The sequence below is a fragment of the Thermobia domestica genome, chromosome 7, assembly GCF_964235325.1.
Source record: "Thermobia domestica chromosome 7, izTheDome1.hap1.1, whole genome shotgun sequence".
Lineage (NCBI taxonomy): Eukaryota > Metazoa > Arthropoda > Insecta > Zygentoma > Lepismatidae > Thermobia > Thermobia domestica.
In genome coordinates, this window is record NC_137460.1 from 27,952,306 (window position 1) to 27,978,651 (window position 26,346).

At 36.4% G+C, this 26,346-nt stretch overlaps 1 protein-coding gene across 3 annotated transcripts in view; it reads left to right on the forward strand.

The window, feature by feature from the left end:
- Positions 1-26,346, forward strand: part of shakB (Innexin family member shaking B) — a 168,615-nt gene that overhangs the window by 113,066 nt on the left and 29,203 nt on the right. For all 3 annotated transcript variants that reach the window (XM_081764292.1, XM_081764294.1, XM_081764293.1), the window contains exon 3: positions 651-1,209. In XM_081764292.1, coding sequence (XP_081620418.1) covers positions 651-1,165 — 515 coding nt within the window. In that variant the 3' untranslated portion in view covers positions 1,166-1,209. The remainder of the gene's footprint in view (positions 1-650; positions 1,210-26,346) is intronic.

Sequence of the window (26,346 nt, forward strand, 5' to 3'; positions counted from 1 at the left end):
GCTCTACAGTATTCCGCTAACCTCTTTCTCTTCACATATGATTTTTCTGTTTTGATATCGTTCATCAATTGTAATCTTCTTCTTCCTTCCCTGGCTTTCCTGTCACTATAGCTTCCAGCACGTTTCTCATTACATCCTTCTTAGCCTATGTCCCAACCAGTTCTTCTTCCTCTTCTTAATAATATCTAAAACTTTTCTTCCTCACCACTTCTAACACCCTCTCATTCGTTTTACGCACGGCCCAACTAATTCTTTCCATTCTTCTCCACAACCACATTTCGAAAGTTTTCAGTCGTTTTTCATTATTTTTACGTAATGTTCATATTTCTGACACTTATTATGTTCTTCAATGCAAGTATGGAAGTTACATGAAAGCAATGCATAATAAGTGTCAGGCCAACCTTAAACAACGGGTGCTAGAAACAAGTGCGCTAACCATTCAGTAAGAGAGAAGCATCCAGTGTATGAATTAAATAACATTGCTTTATTATTTAACGGACTGTTTTATAAGAATTTATTTTACTTGAACAAGGCACTTCAATACCTGAGACAAGAAAATTTATTGTTATAATAAGGAACGAAAATAACACTATTCTAATATACTTTTAAAACAGATAAGTTATTGAAATTCCCTTTTCTTCTATTCACAGGTCAGATGTTCTTGATGGACCGCTTCTTCGATGGAGAGTTTATAATGTTTGGCTTCAATGTCATCAAATTCATGGAGGACGACCAAGAGAACCGGACTGATCCAATGATTTATGTGTTCCCTCGCATGACCAAATGCACCTTCCACAAGTTTGGTTCTTCAGGTGAAGTGGAGAGACACGACGCTGTCTGTATTTTGCCGTTAAACGTTGTCAACGAAAAAATTTACATTTTCCTCTGGTTTTGGTTCCTATTGTTGGGACTGCTGACTTTTTTGGTGATTTTGTATCGCGGAGTGATTATTTTGAGTCCGAGAATACGGGCATATTTGCTGTATCTCAGATTCAGGCTAATCAAACGCGATGTTATAGACACCATTGTGCGGAAATCCAAGATGGGAGACTGGTTTTTGTTGTATATGTTGGGACAGAATGTAGACTCTATTATTTTTAAAGACGTGATGCATGATTTAGCGAAGAAGATGGGACACACGGGGAAGGATTATTCGGAGCCCTAAAGCTTCTGAAACTATCCCTTTGTGATGGGAATCTTTACTCATTGGTAAGTATTGAATATCAGTATACTAGAATAGTGATGTCTTATTTGTTTGCATTGTAACATCTATTTTTTTCTGTCCAGATCCTTATCACTATTGTACTTCTTAGTTCTATCTTGCCTAACGGCTTATTAATCACTGATTTCTGCAAAATAAAAATTTCTGCCATTTTCGGCGAGATGGGAATTCACATCTTTTCTATTCCCATTTCGTCTAAAATGGCGACTAGACAATTTCTTTACTAATGAGGGAATTTTTGTACTAAGTTTCATTAATAACCATCAGCACTATGAAATTGTGAAATAATGAATATTTAAAAAGTCTAACTAACTAGCTAACTCTATAGTCTATGAAACCCGGAGGTTCAATGCCGCGTTCACAAAAACCTCCACTGACTTCTGTTTATTAGGATCCAGTTTGTAGTTTGTATTCCTCTTTCTACGAGATCCATCCTAATATTGTCTTGGACTCTGACCTAGGTATTCCTAATGGTCCTTTTCCGATTGGATTCCCAGTTAAAACTTTGAAAGCGTTCCTACTTTCTTCCATTCTGGTCACGTGATCTGCCTATCTGAGCCTCCTAGAGTTGATGACGCTTACAATGTTCGGTATACGGTATAAATTCTTGGGATACTTCAATTTCTTTCCACTTTCTCATTCCACCAATTCTTCCATTATTATTATTATTATTATTATTATTATTATTATTATTATTATTATTATTATTATTATTATTATTATTATTATTATTATTATTATTACAGTAAAACCTGTCTTCAACGGACACTTCATTAAACGGAAATATTTCACGGTCCCATGAATTTTGGAGAACAAAACGTGTAAAAGTCCCTTCATTAAGCGGAAACTGTGTTATGCGGACAACGGAAAGACAAATAAACATTTAACGGAAAATTCTGAGTTCCAGACTACAGCGTTTAGACATTCTGTGAGACACATACATTACACTGTCTGCGATAAAATGTTCGTTCTTTTGTTAAATATTTCTAGACAGTGTTGACCTTCCCCAATCACTACTCATATTCACCCCCACAAATTGTCCTTAATTCCCGCAACTTAATCAAGAATCATACGGAATGTCAGAAAGAAGAAAACGAGATAGAGGAAGAAGAGGGATACGATACCGAGTTCGAAGAAAAGTGTAGAATAAATACATATCAAGATGCTCTCAGAAGTTTAAAGGAACTGCAAAAATTTGCCTTACGGAAAAATGATTGATTCACTTAGTATAATTTCTCAGGCTAAAGTGTATGCGGAAAGTCAAGCAGCAATGTACACAGAAAACCCTGCTTGGCTATTAGAAAAATAAAGAAAACGTTTGCATAGTATATTTTGTATCCATTTTAATTTTTTTGTGTATTTATTCGTAGAAGAAAGAAGTACTGTAATCGAACAATGTACGTACAGCAATATATTTTCTCAGTATGCCCCTTCATAAGCAAGTATTAAAAAAAAAAAAAAAAGAAAGGAAAGGTCTACCTCCACTAAGCGGAAACCGGACTTTAACGGAAATTTTTCCAAGTCCCGCTCGATTCCGCTAAAGACAGGTTTCACTGTATTATTATTATTATTCACTTGCTTTAATCATAGTCTCCCTTAGCCTAAAGGGCATAGCCGTTGGACGTTTTCTTCTTTAGAAGCTAAATATATAAATGTATTTTGATTGGTAAACCAATTTCTTAATATAAAGGGTACTAGTTATAACGGAAACTAGTTAATTAATTATATTGAGATAAATCCATTATAAACTGTCACCAAGCTACGTTTCTAAAAGTACGAGTGACATCTTGTCTGGTTGTGGCCCAATTCAACCATTCTTATAACAAAAATTTATCTTGTGTGAAGGTTGTATGAATAAGTGGGATTTTTTTTTATTGTTTAGACTTCTTGGTTCTGCGATGAAAAATGAATCGTTTATTCGTGGCTCTATTTTTATAATCAACAATCAGCCAAACGCAGGAGAATAAGAACTGTTGTTGTTAGTAATATGAGGCCAAGGGTGTTCAGTGTATGATAACCGTTGATATAAGGGGTGAAGGGAGGAGGAAAAGGAGGATTTTAACAGACCTTGGTTTTTAACTTCTTTTTTTTAAAGTCTCCTCTTCAACTATAAGAGCAAATTGTTACTCACACCTCCAGGCAAGGTGCGTACCCGCCAGTGTTGCCAGATCTTCACAGTTAAATATTCACACACAAAAAATTAAAATTTTCAATGACTAACTCTACGATTTAAGGCATCTTTACGCAACACGTGTATCAAGCAACCTCAGTGGCGTAATCAGAATGTGCACCCCACATCATAGCGTATCTCAAATTGTGATTATTTCTCGCTACTTAAAAGGGACACTAAACTTCAACTTACACCCTTCGGCTTTAACTTCACACTTACCGTCATAGACACCAAAGAATTTATACTAATTTGATTTAATTTGATTTCAGTTTAGCGCACCTTTCACCAGGCCCGTATCCAGGGGGGTCTCGGGGGGCCTTCGTCCCTAAATGTTTGGTGGCCCCCCTAAAATTCTCACGGTAGGCTTGCAAATGAACTATAATACGGTGATGAACTATAATCTGGTTGGATCAGGCCCCCCTGACTTCAGCCGGGCCCCCTACATTTTTGGGCTGGCTACCGGTCTGCCTTTCACCAGCGAGGCTATATGAGACGCGGACCTACAGATTAACGCGGGATCCGAACCACATGAGCTTCTGCCTCGAACTGAACCCGGGTCTTCCACGCGAAAGAGGCGTATGCTAACAATCAGACCACAAGGGAGCTCGAATTTATACAAAGATTAGCCTCGAACGTAATTTCAAAGCTGGGTAAATTTTCCCGTCCTATTTGCTTTTCTCCGATATGAATTTAAAGCAACGATGGTTGGGAACCTTAAAATAAAGACTAACATTTAATAGGAATAGAATATTCCTTACAAAAATTATAGTGAAATTAAAAAATGAATATATATATATATATATATATATATATATATATATATATATATATATATATATATATATATATATATATATATATATATATATTTCACACTTCATTTTGCTCTTCCTATACGTCCATTAATCTTGAACGGTTTCAACATAAACTTATAATCGGATAAGTTGTATGAAAGTAACTTGTATCATAAAACGAATAGAGAGACTCACAAATATACTGTATGTTGTTGAATTGGATCGTAAAAGCTCGCTTACCCTTCGTTCTACTGTCTGTATAGAAGGTACATTCTGAACTGATAACTTTTGCGTCACCATCATTTTCATTTTTACTAATTACATTACAATTCGTGCAATTCTGTAGGGTTGTTATTGATAGCAGTAATAAAAATATTCATTCACGAAATATAAATAACATCGTCGCATCAGTTTTCTTGAAAATGGTCCGACAAAAACTCTCCACAACTAAAGCGTGGGACACAATCGATAGCTTATGGGCTAGACGAATGAACGGAAAGCTGTCATGCGATGTTGCCAAGTGGTAAAGGGGGCGGGGCTAAGTAAGTACACTAACGCAAAGAGGCGAGTAAGTGACAGTTAATCCCATCCTCTGATTTTTAACAAGACGGACAACAACGCAGTCGTCACAAGGCTATCAGCGTTTCAAGGGAACTCAAAACTCGTCTTCTTCAAACGCCATAAACGGTGTTCCTTAGTATAGTACAGTATGTTTTATGGACTATTCGGATGGAAATTTACTCTGCTGTATTGCAAAATTGTTAATCAAATATACAATTAGGTAATATAAACAAAATTCTTGTAGCTGTTTTTGACAGAAAAAGCAAATTTTGATTTTCACTTTCTGCTAGTCCTATACGTAAAGAAAATATCGAACCATCTTTGGCAAATACCAAATTCTACAATATTAATAGAACCTAACGAAAAATATCCAAAAGGAAGACACACACTTACCGATAGATTTCATTGAGCTGAACAGAATGAAGGTGAATGTAAATTATTATTTATTCTTTTTAAAAATCGAGAAAATTTATTTTCGTAAACCTAAAAATTGATATTCCTCCACAATCATGCACTCTATTAACGTGAAAGCGATATTGATGTTTATCGTGATCATGTTTTACATTACATAATATGGCAAATGAACTATGATCCAACATTATGATTAACTTATCTTATCAGCATATCATATCATATATCAACATGATGTTAGATGGTTCATTTGTCGACTACCACTTTAACATTTTACTTCAATACAAAGTGCGATTGATTTAAAATAGCATCAGATTTGTGTAAAACTTTAACACATCTCGGGTGACACAGAGCCATTGTACTTAACACAGTCACTTTTTACTGTGTACTTTTAAACTTCAAGGTTACAATTTGTTCGCGATACAGTTATCAGTGTGACTCTAGCTAAAACTCATGTAAACTTTCAAACCACAAATTCGATATTTTTTAAAAATATAGTTAATACGTTCTTGATTTGTAGAGTCACTTCGATCAAAGTTGGAAAAAACAGAGAAAGAAGGAAGGGGAATATTATTAGACCAAACTAAACAGCAAAATACAACGGAAACTGTAGGTCCGGACAACTTGTGTTTCCTATTGACACTGGCGCAGTAGTGCCAACCTGGGACCTTATAAAATCCCATCTTGAAAGACGAAAATTCCCATTTTGCTTGTAAATTTCCCACGCGCTACACTAATTACAACATTTTGTAAATTTATAAGATATGAAAATTGAAAATACTGTATGTCATTTATTTTTTTTTGAATATTTGTAAATTCTGATCGTCTAAATTCGTAAAAGTGTTTTTCTCAATTAAAAGAGAATATTCAACTCGTTGATGAAAATAAGTACATTTTGCTGTCAGAAGTTAGTATTTCTATCACTGAACGTATGACTAGACAAACTTCATTTTCCAATTATTCCGTGTGGTACGTTTTAGAAATTGACTGTTTCTCGTTTGGGTAATTTTCTTTTTTTTTTTTCCTTTCACGAGTTTTTTAAACTCCAAATCGCAATTTACGTTCGTTGTTGCTTGTTGCTTGAGATTCACAAGTTCATGCATGAATCACTTTCACTCTACCATGCACTTTCCAATAACAAAAATTGAGAATTAACACTGATTTCACTTTATTCAAGTGTCATTATCCTAGTTCCTGCTCATTGAGAATTTGGTTGGCGTCGACGAAATAAATATATGAGAAATCCCATATATGCTGTCAATTTTCACGAGCATTCCCTTTATCCCTATCTTAAAAATTGATGTCAAAGAATCCCACAAAATGGAATTTTCCCTACAGGTTGGGCCACTGCACTGGCAGCGCCAGGCGACTAAGCTGTTATTTTCTTTTCTGCACACAATAGCTTATTTCTCTATGACAATAAGTTATCGCGAGATGATTCTACCCATTTGCATCGGCATGTCATGACTAGAACATACCGTATGTAGAACGTATAGCTAAGTTGTATAGCAAATAACTTGGTGCATTTTTTTTTTTGTACATAGACCAACCTGTGTGCACAAATGCTTCCTTTTGGAGTTATAGGCTTCCAGAAAACATGAAAAAATGAACTTTAAAGATCCATAGCTCCCAAACTATGGGACCTACTGTAGTCGAGTCAAGACTTCACTTAGGAACTAATATGGGCCCTATCCAAAAATACATGTTTCAGAATCCTGAGGTACTTCCACAACATCTTTTATAGAGGGAGTTTGGGTACAGGCATATAATTTGAGGATTAGGATTTAGATTTCTGAACTTTCGGTATCTAAGGTCATTTAGCCCTTCACGTTTTCAGGGATGACGTTCCTTGGCGAGCGCACAATCCGAGGAAAGGACAGGAAGAAAGGATTGGGGAAGGAAGGAAGCGGCCTAGGACCTATAAGTTAGGTACCACCCCGGCATTTGCCTGGTGTAAATGAGGAAAACCCAGGAAAACCACATTCAGGGTGGGTGGCCTGAGAAAGCGTTTTACACTTTTGCGACCTAGTGCCCCCACCGGGAATTGAACCCGGGACTAAGTATATAATTTGAAGTAGTCACCAACTACCTCTATAAAAATTGTTGTGAAAGTACCTCAGGATTCTGAAACATGCATTTTTCGATAGGGCTCATTTGAAACACCCTGTATATTTTACATTTCCTAAGCGTCATGAATGATGAAAATATAGTTTTAATAAACCACTTCAAAAAGTAATTGCCTTAATAGGTGTTAGATTTTAATTAGCTTAACTAAATTATTGCGCATGTAAAACATTTCTTCAATGTACAACTTTTGTGTACAAATAACTAATATCAATGAAAACAAATATAAACTTTATTTTCAGTTTATAATCCCTTCGATATGAAATCCATTAAAATGAATACAAAAGTAAATAAATCGAAAAAGAAATTCGATTACTACATTGAGCCTATTCAAATTTGTTTCTTTAAACTTCCGTTGATAATTCTAGTTTGAATTACGTGACCACATTAGAGTCTTTTATAGGTAAATAATTTTTGATTACAATAAGATAATTCAAAGTAGTAAATGGCAGAATTAATATTTTGACACGATGCATACTAAATAGTGTTACTCTACCATATAAACTTAATTTGCTACAATTTTTTTATAGTCTCGCGCTCTTAGTCAGTGATCCCAACTCGTGGGAAAAATACCACTTTATGGGATTTTTTTTGAATTGAAGGGATAAATTTTTGAATAGGTACACATATTTCAATTCATTAATTATGCATTTTCTTCAGGAAATGAATTACTAGTGCCCTATAAATTGTTTGTGAAGGGGGAGTTGCACTCATGTCTGCAGATTCACTTGAGGAGGGTAAAACCGTCATGTGGCATAATATGTAATACAAACATATCCTGTAAAAATGACAGTCCGAAAAATAAGTACCTATTTGTGGTAGGTGGCTGCTATAAAGTACGAATGCTTCATAACTGAGTCAGGACAGCACGAAGCTGATGACCCGTCCCGCGGTAGCACACGCGTGTCTGAAGATAGCAGGCGTGTCAATGACCGTGGATATGCGCGTACTCAGAAATTCAAATTCAAAATAAGAATATTACACAAATCACGTTGAATAAAGGAACTTAATAAATATTGTCCCTAACAGATTTTAAAAATCTTGTTACATTATACTCAGTGATGATTTCAGATTTTCCCCGAGGGATTTTCAATACACGGGAGGTGGTAAGATGTACTGCGAAAATACTTATTGAGCCGATTGGAGATATAGCCCCAAGGGAATTACTTAGCTTCGGAAGGAGGGGGCAACTTTACCACTTAGGCTATCCCCTGAAATAATCATTGATTAAAGTAAAGTTCTTTTGCAAAGAAGAAAATTCCTCGCACGGCAACGTGGTATTGTAATAATTGTAAAAATTAAAATGTAAAAAATATTTATTGCTATTTGGTAAATTACGTTAATTAAATAAATTTATAAAAATAAAGGTATAGTTTGCTTTTAACAAACTTTCCAGAATATAATAATGTTCTGACTTCGTTAACTGCCTAAGGGCCTTGCGGTTTCAAATCTGGGTCTTGGTAAATCAATTTTATTTGTCACCTTATTACATTGAAAGGTAGGAAACAGGGACTTCACAAGAGAATTCTTGTGCCTCTGGCAACGCTGGTTCTACCTACCTAACAGCGAAAGACTTCTAAAAATAGTCGACAAGAGTACCTTGTTGTACAGGTGAGGGACCCTCCTACTCCAAACAAATAAGGCGCGAGATTAGGAAGTGTTTACACTCCGCTGACGGAAAAGAACAGACCTCCAATCTCTTGCGGGAGCCAAAGAACACATACTGTGAACAACAAGAGAGAGACAGACCGATTTACAAATACACCTTCCCCTTCCCTTCCCTCTTCTACCTCCCTCAGTTATTACTAGCAAGAAAACGACAATTAACTTCTCCAACAATAATATACTTTTATGACGGCTTCTGGCCTTCCAAACAAAAACAAACACCATTTTAATATGCCAAGGACGCTTCAGTATTATGAACAGAATGATGTAAAGGTAAATCATACGCCCAAATTGCAAACACACAACTGTAATATTAGATTTTTTTGAGTGTTGTTGGCTTATAAACATGCAGGATAAAGTGGGGATGAACCATTAAAAATGTTTTAAAAACTCACGAAAATTAAGAAAGAAAGAAAAAAAAAACATTTTTGGCATGGAATTTTCATTGTCGACAGATGTGACCTTGAGTTTGATAATTCAAGATTTGAGACTTAAAATTATTCTTAAAATTTCCATAAGAAATTTTAAAAAAGGAATGCATAACTTCATGATGCTTGATTAGGATTACGTTGTCAGATTTATAAGATTGTACTCCCAGCACTGGCGCAAATCCCGGGGGATGAGGGGGAGATCTTTCTTCCAACCTTGGAACTGGGGGGCTGTCCTCCCGATAATCCGATTTGGAATGTGTTTTTTGGGGGGAGAAATGTGATGATTTGTGTCCGATTGTCACAAATCAAACCGAAATGAAATTTATGTCCCCCAGAATAAACCTTCAAATCTATTCGCCTTCCAATGTTGTGGACAACTGTGCTCCCCTGATCCTCCACAGCATTGTTTTTCAACTTCATAAACAAATTTGAACATCACTTAAAAAAAATATGGGAATGGTTTTACCTGTCCCCCCAATGTTGAAGACAGATTTGCGCCGCTGACTGAAAGTATGTCTGTCTGTCACTCCAAACGATAACTCTTGAACGAAAGAAAAGTTTTTGAATTCTGTTTTTTTCTCTTCCAACAGACAAAACAATTAATTCGACTGATTTTGTTCATGGAGTCAATCCGTAAATATCTTTACAATTAACGATGACTTTAACTGTGGATAAACCATACCTCGTTAAAAACTTATAACAATTCCTAGCCTCTATGCAACCCACACGAGAGCAAAGAAATGTGTGTTGCCTGTAATAAAGGCTATGTAGAAAAGTAGCATATCCATAGCATTTCCTGTATCGTACACATGGAATTGCGTGATACTCTATGCTATCTTTTACAGAGTTTATTATCTTTATTTTATTGTCAGAAGAGTCGTGTGATAACATCCCTCATAACTAGAACTTTTATCCTTGCATTCTATGAAAACTTACATTATATGCATAATTATGCGCTTGTTTCTTGCTGAAAAATTAAAGTTAATTAAATAATTTCTCAATAGTCAGCATAAGTGTGTGACAGAGAATATATTATTCCTATCAGTCCAGTATCGATGACTAATACAAGCAAAATTAAAACACACACATGAAACCTTTTGGAGAGAAACCGGGATACTTGAAGTCCCGAACAACTCCTGGAGGAACAAATTATCTAAATTCGGGATGTCTCGGTGCCATATGCACACAGTGATGATTTCACACTATTTCCCTCCGGGGGGAGGGCATTTCAACACACAAGGGGTTAAAGCAGTAATGCGACAATACTGGTAACTCTTATTGAACAGGATCGGATATTTGCCCGAGGGTGGAGGATTTCGAAACTTCAAAGGAGAAATTAAATCCCAGGGCCACTCCCTGAAATTATCCCTGCACGCGCACATACTACACATTCACACGCATCTGAAGTCTTATACTTGTCCCGGCACATTCAAAGCTGGAAATAGAAACTTGAATGGTAATTGCAATTTTCCACGAAATGACTGTAATGGGACAATAGTTTTTGACGTCACAAAGTTGTCGTGTGATTATTCCTCAAAGAGGTCACAAATTTTTCTTAGGATATAAGCAGCATGTTCACGGGACGTTCACTGAAGAAAAGAGGATGTCTCGGAACTGACGTTCGTTAGGTGTTCAAGGGATGCGGAAGAGTAGTTACTATCATAGCATCTATCCACGAGTCGAAAGGCCTAAATGAGGTACCCAGTAGGAACAATTTATTTCCCGTTCTTGATCCAAAGAAGCTCAAGCATCCGTCTAGCCTCTGGAAAGTGCATAATCTGGAAGTAATGGTGGTTGCAAATGATGGAGTACGTGTCAAAAATCAGGAACGTATGGTTACCTACGAAACAGAAGTTGAGACTGTCCAGTATTGTGAAGATATCGCAAAAGTGAGGTCTTGTCTCGGGAAAGTTCATCTGTTTTTTCTTTGAGTTTATTGTCCCACGGTTGTGATCTTTATGCTAATAGAGATAGGGATGATTAAGGAAATAGAATGATGGATAAATTGATGGAATGAGAAAGTAGAAGTAAACGGAAGTACCCCGAAGTTTTCCAACAGAAGCTTACTTAGCCGTGGATCGAACGAGGATCCCTACGTACGAAAGATAAGTCCTCTACCACTAAACAACCATGCTCCCCTCATGTGTTTCTACTGGAAGAGAGCTGTTTTGTCATGAAAACTCAGCTAGGTTTAATCTCGCGCACTATTCTACAAGAAAGAGTGGAGCTCTATCTCCGAATAGAATGTTCTGTCCCGAATGGGGAGTCATCTTTTATCTGATCACTTTATTCTGCTTTATTCAACAACCTTGGTGATGAAATCGAGTGGAAAAAGTCCAGCAATAATCATGGTGGTTTGAAATCAAAATCCAGACATTTCAGAAAAATCCAATTGACTCTTCCATCGCCATTGATCGGTCATTATGCACTAATACCAGTTTAGTACGACGCGTTAAGTTTTATTCAATTCTACAGATTTTTGATCACATCTGACATTCAATTTGTCCTTCAAACCTTTCTGTGTACTGGCGTGTTGGAATATAAGAGTATGTAGGTACAAAGTGTTTTAAAATGTGACACTAACCGTTTATAAGGAAGATAGTTATGAGTATGTGCAAATATAGAGATTAGGTAGAGAGTATAGAGATCAGATTCATGGAAGATATTTGGAAGTCATAGCTAAGAGTGTTTTAAGATAATTGTGGTAAGAGTTTAAAAGGATAGATAAGAGGCATAAGAATTAATAAGACGATGATGATAATTATGAGTAAAAGAATATATGATGATAATGAGTTGTAAAGAAGATAATCGGATAGGTTCTGATTAAGAATAAAGCAACTTAAGAAGATTTGCGAAGTAGTGCATTTTTGGAATAGCTTATCGTAGAAGTAAGCTAGAGATGACATTTGTTTGGTGAAATGCAAGACATAAAAGAATAGAACCTAGAACCTACGTAAGAAATAATCCCAACATGGTGATATAGCATTTCATCGCTGGATAGACTGATTAAGTGGAATGTTTCCAGACTTTGAGCTTATGTTACTAATGTTGAAGGTCAGTATGTCTGTTGATTATTGAATATGTCTTAAGCTTTCTACAAAGACTAAAAGCTAATCCTGATCGGAGAATTAATATGATCGGAAATTTATATTAATTTGTGTGTTGTTCTTCAGATGTTTCCGTTTTTCATATTCATTTCTTTCGCTTTTTGTTCTGGAAATTGAAAGACATGAAAATACACAAGAAGGGGGGCACAGTGGAGTAGTGGTAGAGCGTTTATCTTTGCTGCACGGGATCCCTGGTTCGATCCCAGCTAGCACCAAGTAAAGTTTGTGGTGGGCAAATACCGTGTGCGTGGGGTTCCTCGGGTTTCTCCCGTTTAACCCCACTTTCTTCCTTATTCATTTCTCATCATCACCGTCTCCGTTTAGCCTACACGGCATAATCGTGGGACGTAAAACTCTAAGATTTTATTTCATTTCAATATACAAGAATCGCGGTTTCTATGACAAAATGCATTATGAAAATTGGTGATTTTAGCTGCAATCACTTTATAATGGATATCTAGTAAGACAGCATATTAATATCACATTAGAAAACACGAAAATTTACAAAAATTTGAAATATAGTAATGAAATATTGTCAATTTTTCTTTGTAATCTCAAACCTGTAGTGTATATTGAATAAAACAAGAATTTTAGGAATGATCCAAAAATGGATTAAAAGGCCAATCTTGGCCAATAATTAATTTTTGGATCAGAGGCCACAAAATTTTTGAACGGCCCCTAAATCGAGTTTTTGTATATTTTACGCAATAAGCACATCATATTGAGTTATGTGATAGTTTGAGTTTGGTTACATTATATGTAGTTCTCCAGATACAAGGCCTACAAGAATTTTTTTGCCTGAAATATAATGGATCTTTTGATCCAAATAATATTCAGCCTTAGAAACCTGCTTGTAAATTTCTTTCTCGAATATTGTAGTATTATAAGCATACCCTTTCTTCCTAGTAGAAAAAAAGCTTAATTTCTAATGTTGTACTCTAAACTACAGACAATAAAGATATAAGCTTCTTTTCAAGCATTTTTTTCATTTTAAGTTACCCCTCTGACAATAAAAGGGGCCGACTTGTTTTGTTTAGTTCTCTCCTTCTTTTTTCATTCTTTTTCATAAAAAAAGAACCCCCTCACAAAACCTCAAAACTTCCATCAGTGAGTATAACTCACATTGCTTCCTGTCATTTCTCAAAGCAACCGCTTTTAATCTTTGAACTGTTCGCACCCTGCTGTTCACGGTTTGTTTCCAATCGAAGATGCTTCTCTACGAAAAAAAAGAGTCTATTTTAAGTCCTAGAGCCAATTGTACCTAAATATAGTAGAACTAGAATATTTTTTCTTTGCATCAAATTACGTTAAGTTTCCGTAAAGCAGTATAATTCATATGTACGGCTTCGTATTTGATTCCTTGTTGCGACACTATTTTCATTGTTAGTCAGTATCGTTAGGAAATTCTGGAGAAGTTTTTCTATTAAGAGATAGTGAAATAATATCTAGAAAGCCATAAGTAACGGAAACACTAGCGAACTTATTGTTAATTTAAGTGTAATATTTGTTACTTGAAATATGTTTTATCGTAATTTTTGAGTGTCACTCTAATCTAAGTGACAACTTTATTCTTTGTATTGCTTTAAAATTTTTTTAATAACCTATTTAAAAAGTTTGATTTACCAAAGAATTCTTTAAAATAAAATATTTCAGTTTAACGTCCCACGAATATGGCCGATAGACAAAGGAGACGATGATTAAAGCAAGTGAATGATGATGGAAGAATTGGTGGAATGAGAATATGGGAGGAAACGGGAGTACCCCGAGAAAACCGACAGACACAATGTTATGGCACCTCAAACTTACTATACCCGGAATCGAACCAAAGAACCTATTCACCAGAAGTAAGCGTTCTGCCACTGAACTACCGTGTCCCTCAGAAACTTCTTTACATATTTACTCTGTCAGTTCGTGTAATCGTCCGGGAGACATATTTTGACCAGGATGTACAGAGTTAAAAAGTAGGAATCGAATTGATCCCAAGATATGAACAATTAAAAATCAGTTCCCCGTGTATTCCTATAGAAACAAACAGCAATCCACGAAGCAAATTCCCTTGCATGTTATGCAACACCCATATATTCACTGTTTAAATGGTTGCCAATAACCCAGGCAACGTTTTTAAAAAAAACGTTTATTAAGAAGTTCAACAAAAGTTCCCTTATATGTTTTTCAATTTTTACGACGTCTGGACTTCGCAAACTAAACTTCTCAACGTGATATAAAGCACAGATCGTTACAATGTATGCATTTTAAAACGTGTACCGTCGTTCTTACTTAGGTGATTAAAAGGGAAATCATAAATCATTAATTTCTAGAACTTCCATTTTGTATACAGAAGGTTTAGAGATTACATGACACTTATTTGTGGAACACAGCATGAATATTAAAAAAAATGTTGCTCTTTATCGTTATTGCTCTGATTCCTATCGACAGACAGACAAACGGACATAGCCGTACTACCTTTCCATACGTATGTATAGCACACTTTGGAAGTCTAAAGATTAAAAAGGAAAGCCTCTTCATAGTAGCATAGTATTTCATTATTAATTTTGCAAAACACAAGTCGCTTTGGTTCTTGAATGATTGTGTAGCAAACACGTTATTTCAGTAATTACTAAGTATGTGCTTATTAAAGAAGGAAATGTATCAGTCAGTGAGTAACGGTACATCGTAATGGTTAACACTTGCCGTTCCGCTATGTGCGATGCCTGTCTGACGTTAATATAGATGGTGTCAGCGTGGAGGCAAATTGCTGGTTTGAAACTATTGTGACAATTTAATTGTAACTTTAAAGAAGAAATATTTAGAGAGCTTAGAAATGTGGTGTTGGAGGAAGATAGAAAAGATAAAGTGCACAGAAAGAATAACAAAACGAAAATGATTTAAAGCGGATAGGAGAGAAGAGGACGCTTTTAGCCAGCATTCTTCGTAGGAAAGCTAATTGCATTGGAGACTATCTTGCGAAAAATAAAACTTCTTAATTCCGCCATAGAAGGAAAGATAGAAGGAAAGCGACGAATAATAATAAGAGTATAACTGATCAATGATTTTAAAAATACAAGGGCCGCGGTGGCTCAGTGGTAGAGCGTTTACTTCTGATGCTTGAAGTCCCGGGTTCAATCCCAGCCCCCGCCAAGTGAACTTTGTGGTGGACAAACATCGTGTGCGTGGGTTTCCTCTGGGTTCTTCTGTTTCCTCCCACCTTCTTCATTCCACTATTTCATTCATTATTCATCATCACCATCTCCTTTAGCCTGGCATAAACGTGGGACATAAAACTCAAAGATATCATTTCATTTTTAAAAATAGAAGAAAATATTGCGAATTAAAAGGGGAAAGTGAAGATAGAGAAAAGTGAAGGAAACGTTTATAGACCCAAACATAAATAAATAAATAAAAAAGCTTCCTTCCCAGAACCTGCCAAAAGGCAAAGTATCTATAATAATAATAATAATAATAATAATAATAATAATAATAATAATAATAATAATAATAATAATAATAATAATAATAATAATAATAATAATAAGTTGACAGAGAAACTGAAAAGAAAGTTAAATTAAACAACTTTTAATTAAGATTAATTTTAATCTATAATGCACAGTGAGCGGATGACTTTGCGAAACAGCTACTTACATAGAAGCGAAACATAACTGTATGCAGAACTATTTCTACGTAAGGAGCTGCTTATTTTTAGGTTTGTCAGTCATAAGTTTGACTAATGGACGTCTCAAGTTTCTTTCACCACTCCCATGGCATTATCATGCCTCCTTTCCTCAATATAGTTATTTTTTTATTTATATACTGAAATCCTTTTCTTTTTACCGTGACTCACAAGGCTCTAATGATTTCTGAAGTGTGCACAGAGGCAGTTGTTTCCTATGTTAAAAAAAAGAAAGAAGAGACCAGGAAACGAATATTTCGTTAAAAATAACATCAGCCATCAACAATTTGTTAACAAATCTGGGAAGGACGAGCTGTAAAAATTTTCACTGAAAGAATAAATTCCTTTGAGCAACATCACTTAACAATGCGAAGAGTAACATAAATTAGTTAGACCCTAAGCGAAGATATGTTAACCCATGGAGAGGGAAGTGTTCAGAAATATAATATTTAAAGAGGAAAGGCTACTGTTTTATGGTGTAAAAAGAAATATTTTTATAGCAGCATTTCTTTTAGTTTTACGTTCTACGTTCATGCCTTTCAGGCTAAAAGACACGGCTGATAAATGAATGATAATGAAAGAATTAGTGAGAATGTAACACAAGAATGGCGAATATGGAGATAACCCAAAAATATCGATCTTACCCATTATAAAACCAGATGGCATTGGATAGAACCAGGGAATCCCACGCCCCAGAGGTGAGCGTTCTATTCCAGAGGCACCATATCACTCTCCCTATATTTTGATTTCCACATATCTTTATTTATAGCACAGACAGATTTTTCCCTAATAACACGAACAACAGTGTTAACAAATCCCACTTATGATTGAAACGAAAGGCAATATTAACCATATAACCGTGATTGTAACAAGTAGTGGGGACGTAGGAGTCACGGTGGTAGAGCATTCACCTCTGGTACGTGAGGTACCTGGTTCGATCCCAGTGGGTTTTGTGGTGGACAAACATCGTATATGTGAGGGTTTTTGTCGGGGTTTTCCCGTTTCCTCACACTATTTTCAGTCCACCATTTCATTCATTTTTCATCGTCACCGTATGTTTTGGCCTACCTACCCGGCATAATCTTGGAATGGAAACGTGAAATATTTCATTTCATTTCATTTTGTAACGACCAGCAGTATAACATTCAGACCGTTAAGTTAACAAGTTAATCTGGCGTGATATATTCTCAGTTGATATTGCAATCGGAAGTGGTAGTAGATTCCTATCACTTCCGGTTTAAGTAGAGATATTAGAGTGGAGTTGGAATATATTCTTGGAACCTTTAACTGATTGAAGAAAACTACTTCTTGCTAACTATTTACAGCTTCTGCTTTATAGCGATCAACGTTAAAACCAGGAAGTGGTTGATGTTTACCAGTTTCGGTCTGAATAGAAGGATAAGAGGAAAGATGGTTCTTATTTCTAAATGTTCCGGATTCCAACAAACCTTTTCTCTTTATCTGTTACTGTTTTTGCTCTCTCTAGATCAATATTGAAACCAGAAGTTGAAGTGGATTTCTATCACTTCCGGTTTTAGTAAAGGAGTTAAGAATAAAGATGGAATGCATTCTTAGGACGCTTAATCGATTGCAAGAAATTGCTTCTCGTTATGTGTTACCGTTATTGCTCTGTAATGATCAACGTTAAAACCGGAAATGGTTGATTTCTAACACTTCCGGTTTGAAAACCTTGAATACCACTTCCATCAATGAACTGACTTCTGTTCCTGTATATCCTGGCCAAAATTGATGGTGACCCATCAAGTAGTTCTTGAGTAGTTCATCAAGTCCTTAAAAAAAACATAGTCAGTACAGTGTCAAAACTGGAAACTTTATTACGAAAGTTACAGTGGAAAATTATTCTGTTGTTTATTACGTTGCATATATATGCGTAAACCTCGAACTTGGGATTGATCTGGTCCTTTTTTTTTAAAAAAAAAAAAAAAAAAAACTGTTCTTCTTGAGTGATTTCAGCTTCAAACAATAAGCTAATTCCCTAAGCCGCCAAGAAATGGACTGTTAAGAGCACAAGGATTAGCATTACGAAGCATTAGGAATTAGATTTCTGCGCTTCCAACGTCTATGGCCATGTTAGCCAATCACACATTCACGAGGGATGACGTCGCTTGGCGATCACACTGCTCGGGGAATTGGAGAGGAAGAAAGTGGCCTGTGCCTATTACGTTAGGTACCATCCCGGTATTTGCCTGGTGAGACTGAGGAAAATCAAGGAAATTCTCACTCAAGATAGCTGGGCTGAGAAAGCTATTACACCTTTTCAGACCTAGCGTTACCATCGAGAATTTAACCGTGACCGTTCCCATTATACGTGAGAGAGTTAGCAACTATGCTACCCGGACTCATTGAAAGCACACGACAATCAAGCATAATTACAGAAAATGAGAGCAAAATAGATAAGTATTGTACAATACGCTTAAGTACATTAAAAAACTCTATTTTTAGAACACTATTTTTCACCTTATAAGAGGTAATTACAATATCTGGACCCGAATCTTTTAGGCTCTGAAAGGAGCTTCAGATGGAGAACATGTGCACTGAACGCTCCAAATCTCGAACCAAGTTTCATTAAGATAGAATATATTTTATGAAAATTATCGCTGAATAACCACAGTGACAGAAACACAAATTGTGTGATCAATTGAATGTTAGAAGGTCGTATGCGCTTGCTTTGGAGATGTTCATTTGTTCCTTAAGATTTGAGAGAAAATATGTATATCAAGAAACTTATTACAATCATGCAAAAGAGTTATAAGATTGTAGTATTAATAAATCCATTACTCAATTCGATAACTCTTAAACGAAAGCAAAATTTTGAATATTTTGCCTAAAAGACAGCTAAATCGATTATCGTGGCCAAGTTCATTCCAATCCGTTAACATTTTCACGTCTAGCGGTGACGCTAACGGTGGTTATTCATATCTTATTTAAAATCTGTAATATAAAGATAACCAATAAATTCTATCGTTTTTTCATCCACAAGCTTCGGACATCGATATGTCTCGTAAGATGTACCTGGAAGATCAAAAATAGTCCCCATCACTATCGACGACCTCCTGCAAATGTTCTGGAAGGCCATGGATTCCATCCTGGTAGAACGTGGTGTGCCGTGAAGCGTACAAGATATCAAGTACATTTTGCACCTCCACTAGGGACTTGAACTGGCGTTCTCTAAGGCGATTGTCCAAGGAATGGAATAGGTAATAATCGGATGGTTTGTCCACTCACACTGCATTGTAGTCTCAGTTCCTCACATGTCTGGACGCTGTTGGCCTCAACTGCACCCTAAAGATCTTCATTTTGTATATGTGTTGGTCTTTATTCTCGTGGTGCGTCTTCGAGTGTTTTGTGCCGTTCGTAAAGTTGTTAAACCACCGATGCACTGTCCGCGTAGTCACTAAACCCTCATCAAAGGCCTGGCATGTCTTCCGCCCCGCTGCAGCGACATTTGTTACGCTCTTATGACGCTCTACGGAGGTCCCGTGTTCACTCTGTCCTTACGCAAGTTCGCGATGTAACTGAACTGCCACAACCAGGTAGTATGTTGGATATACCCACACCAACAACTGACCTTCGCCTTATCTCCATTTGCATTCAACTCATAGTGTGAGGGCCAATTGAAAAAAGATCTCCAAGAAAAGTGACAGAACGTTTTTGGTTACCTTAATTCTTCCTGCCTTCTATGCAACCTGCACTATAGCAGAGAAATGATGGTTGCCTATAGTAAAATTATATGGAATTTCTCCTGATTTTCTTTCGCTGTCTTTTGACGAATTTATTTCCTCATCACAAGAGACGTACTACCATCATCGTCATCATCTTAAGTGTTTTGAGATCATGATAAAAGTACTTCCAACAAATTCAGAACCTTCAGTCCGTTTGGAACAGTAACATTCTTTGGATGTCCATGCGACGTCCCGTGTACGACCTGTAGAAATTCAGATATACGTTCATTTCCTTGAAACGGGATTTCACATGGAACGTTTCTGAGCAACTTGCGGTAGAATCACAGGATGACTTTCACTATTTTCATTATTTTCACGTGACAAGGGCAAGCAGAATCCAAGAATATTTCCATTATAGTTAAAGTTTCTATTCGAAGCATGGTAGCTCAGTGGTAGAGCACACAACTCTGGTGCGAGGGGTTCCTGTTTCGATTCCAGTCCGTGCGAGTTTTCTCGAGGACAACGTTGTGTCCGTCAGTATTTCTTAGAGTTTTTCCTTTACTTCTACATTCTCATTCCGCCAATTCTTTCATTAAGATTCTTTCATTACTCATCTGTCTCCTTTAGCCTACAAGGAATAACCATTGGGCGTAAAACTAGAAACTTCATTTAAGTGCATTTAAAATTTCCACTGCAAACCTATTGCAGGACCTGTGGAGCCTCTATAGTGGACGTGTTGTCTATGTGAGAATACGGTACGATAAGCTTTTTGTCTTAAATTGAGAACTACTCTCTTAAATTCCAATCATGAATTGAATTTTTTGCCTTCTAATCACGTCCGTAAATAAGACATTTGTTCTCTTCAAATAATGTCAAGATCGATTACTTTTTCTCTTTTCAACTATCTGCTAATAACTTGCACCAACAGTTATTTATTTGTATTTTTTCATCTCCACAATTCTCCATACCCACATTTTGATGTCTGCGAAAAACGAAAAGAAAGAAAGAAATTGAGAGATACATTATATATATACAGTGGCGGATCCAAGGGGGCTATAGGGGCTGTAGCCCCCCCTTGACGCTCAGATATACACTGGATAAAATGGGCTTCAATCCTGCTTTACACTGGATAAAACGGCAAAATATGGTTCAGCACCTCCCTTGATCATATCCTGGATCCGTCCCTGTATATATATTTGTAGAATAACATATTTCACAGATGGAAGGAAAAACTCATGTCTTCCCAGCCGTGTTCTCCTGTTAATCACTTCGGAATGAATCGACGAATTCGGTTGCAGTGGTCTTTTACTTGCAGAGAAAGTAATTGACTGAAGGATCGAAACAGTTCGATTTCTGACTTCAAGCTGCCGAAAACACAGCAAACAGACTGAAAAACATTTTGGGCTGTATTGTGCTACACACAACATTGTTTTTTCCTACCACAATTAACTTTTCCATTTCTGACACTATCTAACGTTGAATATTAGACATTCCACTGGTTTGATTTTAGTTTTTGTAATCTAGTAAATCTCCTCATCTGACACTGCTTGCAATATTTTGCTTCGATCATTGAGCACGTTCCATATAGAATTCACTTGAACTCGAAATATCATACAAAATTAAAAAAAATCTGGTACGAATATCTTAGTAAACCACCAAACCACTTTTTCTTCTATTGTATGTCAGACAGCCAAAAATGCCGAAGAATGCGTATTTTAAATGAGAAGTCTAGATATCAAAGTTCATGTCTTTCGAAATACGGATATTTTATTATAATACGTTCAACTCCTAATTCTCCCCACCCTAATAAGAATTTCTAAAAAGTCCTTCCTTACTGATAGCTTACGTCACAATTCTATGTATTATCTAAAGTTCAAGTTTCTAGCTTAAGCAGTTTGGGCTTAGGCTAGGCATTAACCAGTAAGAGCTTCGTTTATGTAGACATTACAAGTTATCTGAGCGCCTGGTGTATTAGCAACACTCAAAACACTTTAGATAAGGTGGAAACATAAGGAAGAGGGGCAGGAACTTGAAATTTTTCATTTGTGTTATTCTAATATAAGCATTATATTTAGAAGTATTACTACTAATGCTGCGCATTAGTCAAGTGAACAGTCCCCCCTCGCACTACCTTCAACTCCAAACTGTAATTTTATACTACTAGTACATATCTACTGAGCCTCATCCGTGAATGCTCATTTGATACACCCTCAGATATTTTCCTGTCCCCTTCTTATTTTATCCTTTTATTTCTGACCATTTAAACAGTAAGCACTGAACGTTTTATCAAAAACGCCCTGTATATATATAACATAGTTTGGGTGATAATTCTATTGCTAGAAATAAGTAAAGAAATCTATGAGGAAGGGAAGTCGAAATCTCATATGTTGTATATTTAAGGACGGACTTAGCAAACATTTGCTAATATGCACTTCAAAATCTCATATCATAAAATCTATTGGCTTAACAGATGGAGTCTGGATAATATATATGTATAGAAGAGAGGACATATTCTGAGAAGATATATTAGATCATTCACAGACTGACATTTGAAAAGGAAGCAACAGTGAATCCAAAAAGAGGAATGGGAAATTCTACTCGCAACATTATTTTCAAGTGAAAACGGCAGGGCAGAAAGAGAGGCCGATTTCATGAGAAATGGAATTCTCCCATCACACACTAAATAGATGACGTCAGGCGAAACGTCACAGGAAAGGTGTTAATGAATCACACGTGTCTAAACCAAAATAAACAACACACATTCACAGCAATTGTAAAAAAAGAAAAAAAAAATAGTATGACCTTTCCTGCATGAGTTTACGCAGAAACGTATAAAAGTGAATTCACTTTTAAGAAAGAGACTTTCCATATTTGACCACCATATGCTGCCTGGCTAGAAATTCCAAATGACTACAAATGTTCTAGTTTTCTCTGCCCTCAATGTACAATTGTATATCCAAGAATATACGATATATAAGTGTGAGTATCAAATAAAAACAAAAGATATGAATGGACAAAGAAAATTTTCGGAAGAGACATCTAAGAAGATACAGGAAAGAAGGCTTATAGTGATATGCTCATTTGAGATTTATAAACTACATATAGTCAGAAGAGTGATGGTAATGAAAGTTGGTGGGAAGAGAGGTTGAGTAAGAAAAAGTAGCAGGGTGTCTCAAAAAGAACGCCGGATTTGAAGCCACTATAAATCGAATTTATTTATTTGGAAGAAACAAACAAAACACACCATTCTCTTCAGGGGATGTTGAGATTTAAACGTGAAACAATATCGGGCATATGATTCCCCAACTAGACCTACACGCAATCGCTCGGTCTATGAAATTATCCACCACCCGCTCAGACATTTCCTCATCAACTTCATCGTGGACACATCGAATTTATTGTTTCAGTTCCAGTAGGGACAGGGTTTGTTCTGGTAAACTCGTGAATTAGTGTACCTCCATAGGAAAAACTCACAAGTTTCATATCACAAGATCGAAGACGCTAGGTTTGGCCTCCTCGTAACGAGGTTAGTCTGTCCAGGAACTTTTCACACGCAGGAGAGCGATTGTGTCTCCTGAGGTGTGGCAAGTTGCGCCATCTTGTTGAAACCATAAATTGTTAATGTTCGTTTGATCCAAACGGGACCAAGCGAAAGCAGTGATCATCGCACGATAACGAATTCCATTCACCGTGACAGCCTCTCCTTGTTCATCTTTAAAAAGTAAGGACGGATTAAACCCTACTCCAAATCCAACACGAAACCGTAACTCGAGGAAGATGCGTATCGTTTTTCGTGAATTACTCTTGGGTATTTGATCCTCACATTCGGCAATTATGCTTCTTCACAAAAGTGTTTAATTGGAAGAGATCTTCATCTGACAAAATGATGCGCTTTGTGAAACAATGGCTCTCTCGTTCCTTTTCCAGGATCCATAGCACAAATTGCCGTCGTTTTCCATGATCCGCTGGTTTAAGTTCCTATGTTAACTGTACTGTGTTCGGGTGTAAGTGCAAATCTTTTGTTAAAATTCTGTGCATTGTTGCTGGACACATGTGCAATTCTTGAGCACGATGACGACATGATTTTTCCGGACTCACAGTAAAATAATCAAGCACAGCAACAAGATTTGCCTCACTCCGGCTACTTCGAGTGCGTCTAGGGACTTTGATATCTACAACTGAACCGATTTTTTCGAATTTCTTGAGCAACTTACGAACAGTGGATTCATGTGGTGCACTGTTATGTTCAAGAATCGTACAGAGTTTCCGAACAGTTTTAGCGAAACTTTCACTCTTCTTGTAGTGAGTTTTAACAATCAACCTCGCTGATAGGTACTGTATCTTTCCATGACGATACTCTTCAGAAACACTGACCTGAAAAAAAAAAAAAAAACACAACATCAAAACATAACCTCAAAGATTATTGATAACAAGACATTTTAAAACAATGTTGCCAACAATAATAAATAAAGATAACGATCTTTTCAAACCCGGCGTTCTTTCTGAGACATCCTAGAAATTGGGTGGACATGTTAAGAATAATCGCATAGAGAGAAGTCTAACAGGAATAAGAGTTCAAGGACAGGGCTATATGGAGAAAATTAATCAAAAAGGTCGACCTCACATAAGTGGGAAAAAATGGAGAGAAAGAAGAAGAAAGGGGTCAATAATGAGAGAGTTCGTTCCCCCAATTATATATATACAGGGTGTTTCAAAACAACATCGACAACGTTTGGGAGATAATTCCTGATATGAACATAAAACAAAAAGTATAGATCAACCTGGGTGCACAAATGCTTCCTTTCGGAGTTATAGGCTACCGAAAACATGAAAAATTAAACTCTAAAGATCCATAGCTCCAAAACTATGGGATCTACCGCAGTCGGGTCAAGACTTCACTTAGGAATTATGAAATATGCAAGTTTCAGAATCCTGCGGAACTTCGGCTACAATTTTTATAGAGATAGTTGGTGAATACCTCAGATAATATACCCGTTGCCAAACTCCCTCTATAAAAATTGTTGCGTGAGTACCTTAGGATTCTGAAACCTGTATTTTTGGATAGCGCACATATTAGTTCCTAAGTGGTCTTGATCCGACTATGGTAGATTTCATAGTTTTGGAGTTAGGAACCATTAAAGTTCAATTTTTCATGTTTTCGGTAGCCTATAACTCGGAAAGGAAGCATTTGTGCACCCAGGTTGGTCCATACTTTTTGTCTTATCTTCGTGTCAAGAATCACTTCCCAAACGTTGTCTGTGTTAATTTGAAACACTCTGTATATCACATTTTCGTAAATGTTTATGAATAACACTAAGATTTTTATAGAACAGTCTGTGTGTTTTCCCGAAAATTGGAGATTTATTCCTATAGTTTGGAATTGAAGGTAATGCGTGTGAGGACCGCTCGCTTCAACAATGTGCAGCATCATTGAGATGATTTGATTTTGAGTTTAACGTCCCTTTTCAGCAGCGAGGCTATATGAGACGTGGTCCTGCTGAATAACGTGGAATCCGAACCACATGAGCTCCCGCCGGGAATCGAATTCGGGTCTCCCGTACAGCATCATACTTTCTCAATATAATGCTGTTAAAATAACACAAATGAAAGTTCATGCCCTGCCCCTCTTGCTTATGTTTCCAGTTTATTCACAGTGTTTGGAGTGTTGCGGACACATCAGGCGTTCAGTTAACTTGCAATGTCTCCAGGAACAAAGTTTTGACTGATCAATGCCTAAATTCTTAAGGTAGAAAACATGAAATTTGGACAATACATAGGATTTATGGCATAATGTACTACTAATGAGGATCTTTTTGGAAATTCGAGTGGAAGAGGAGGGATAATTATTATAACAAGATGTTCATATATCGCGATCCCGTAAGATCAGAGACAGGTAAGGTATTTAGACTTCTTATTTAGAATATATAATCACGTGTTTAACGTATTTCGATATTTGACCTGAATGGGAAGAAAAGGGGTTGGGGTAGTTCAATAACATGCCCATACGAAGTGTTCAAATTTTGAGGCAGACTTGGAATTTAGACGAATTCTAAACGAAAGACACAGAAGAAGGAGCGACAAACATTACCGCAGTAACACAAGTGTGTATTTTACAGTTGTTTATCGAGTTTCCGGACACCCAAGCATCTGCAACCTAGGCTAAAAGAGACAATGTGAAATTAATGGTATAATATGCATGCCCTGAGCGGGACTTGAACACGCGACAAGAAATTCTTGAAATTGGTAACGTAATACTTAGATCACTCGACCAAGTATGCTGTACACTTAAAGTGATAAATGTCCTTATATATTTGTATCAGAACAATAGCTTTCAGTCATTTTCTTATGCACTTAAAAATGACACTGTTGCCATATGATCTTAAAAGAGTGAGATTAAGAATTAAATTATATAGATTGGATATATATTTCTCAGTCTCTTGTATTACATGCAGAGTAATTTGCAAAGTTGCTGAAATGCAAAAGGGCACTTCGTTCCGTCAGAACAAAAGTA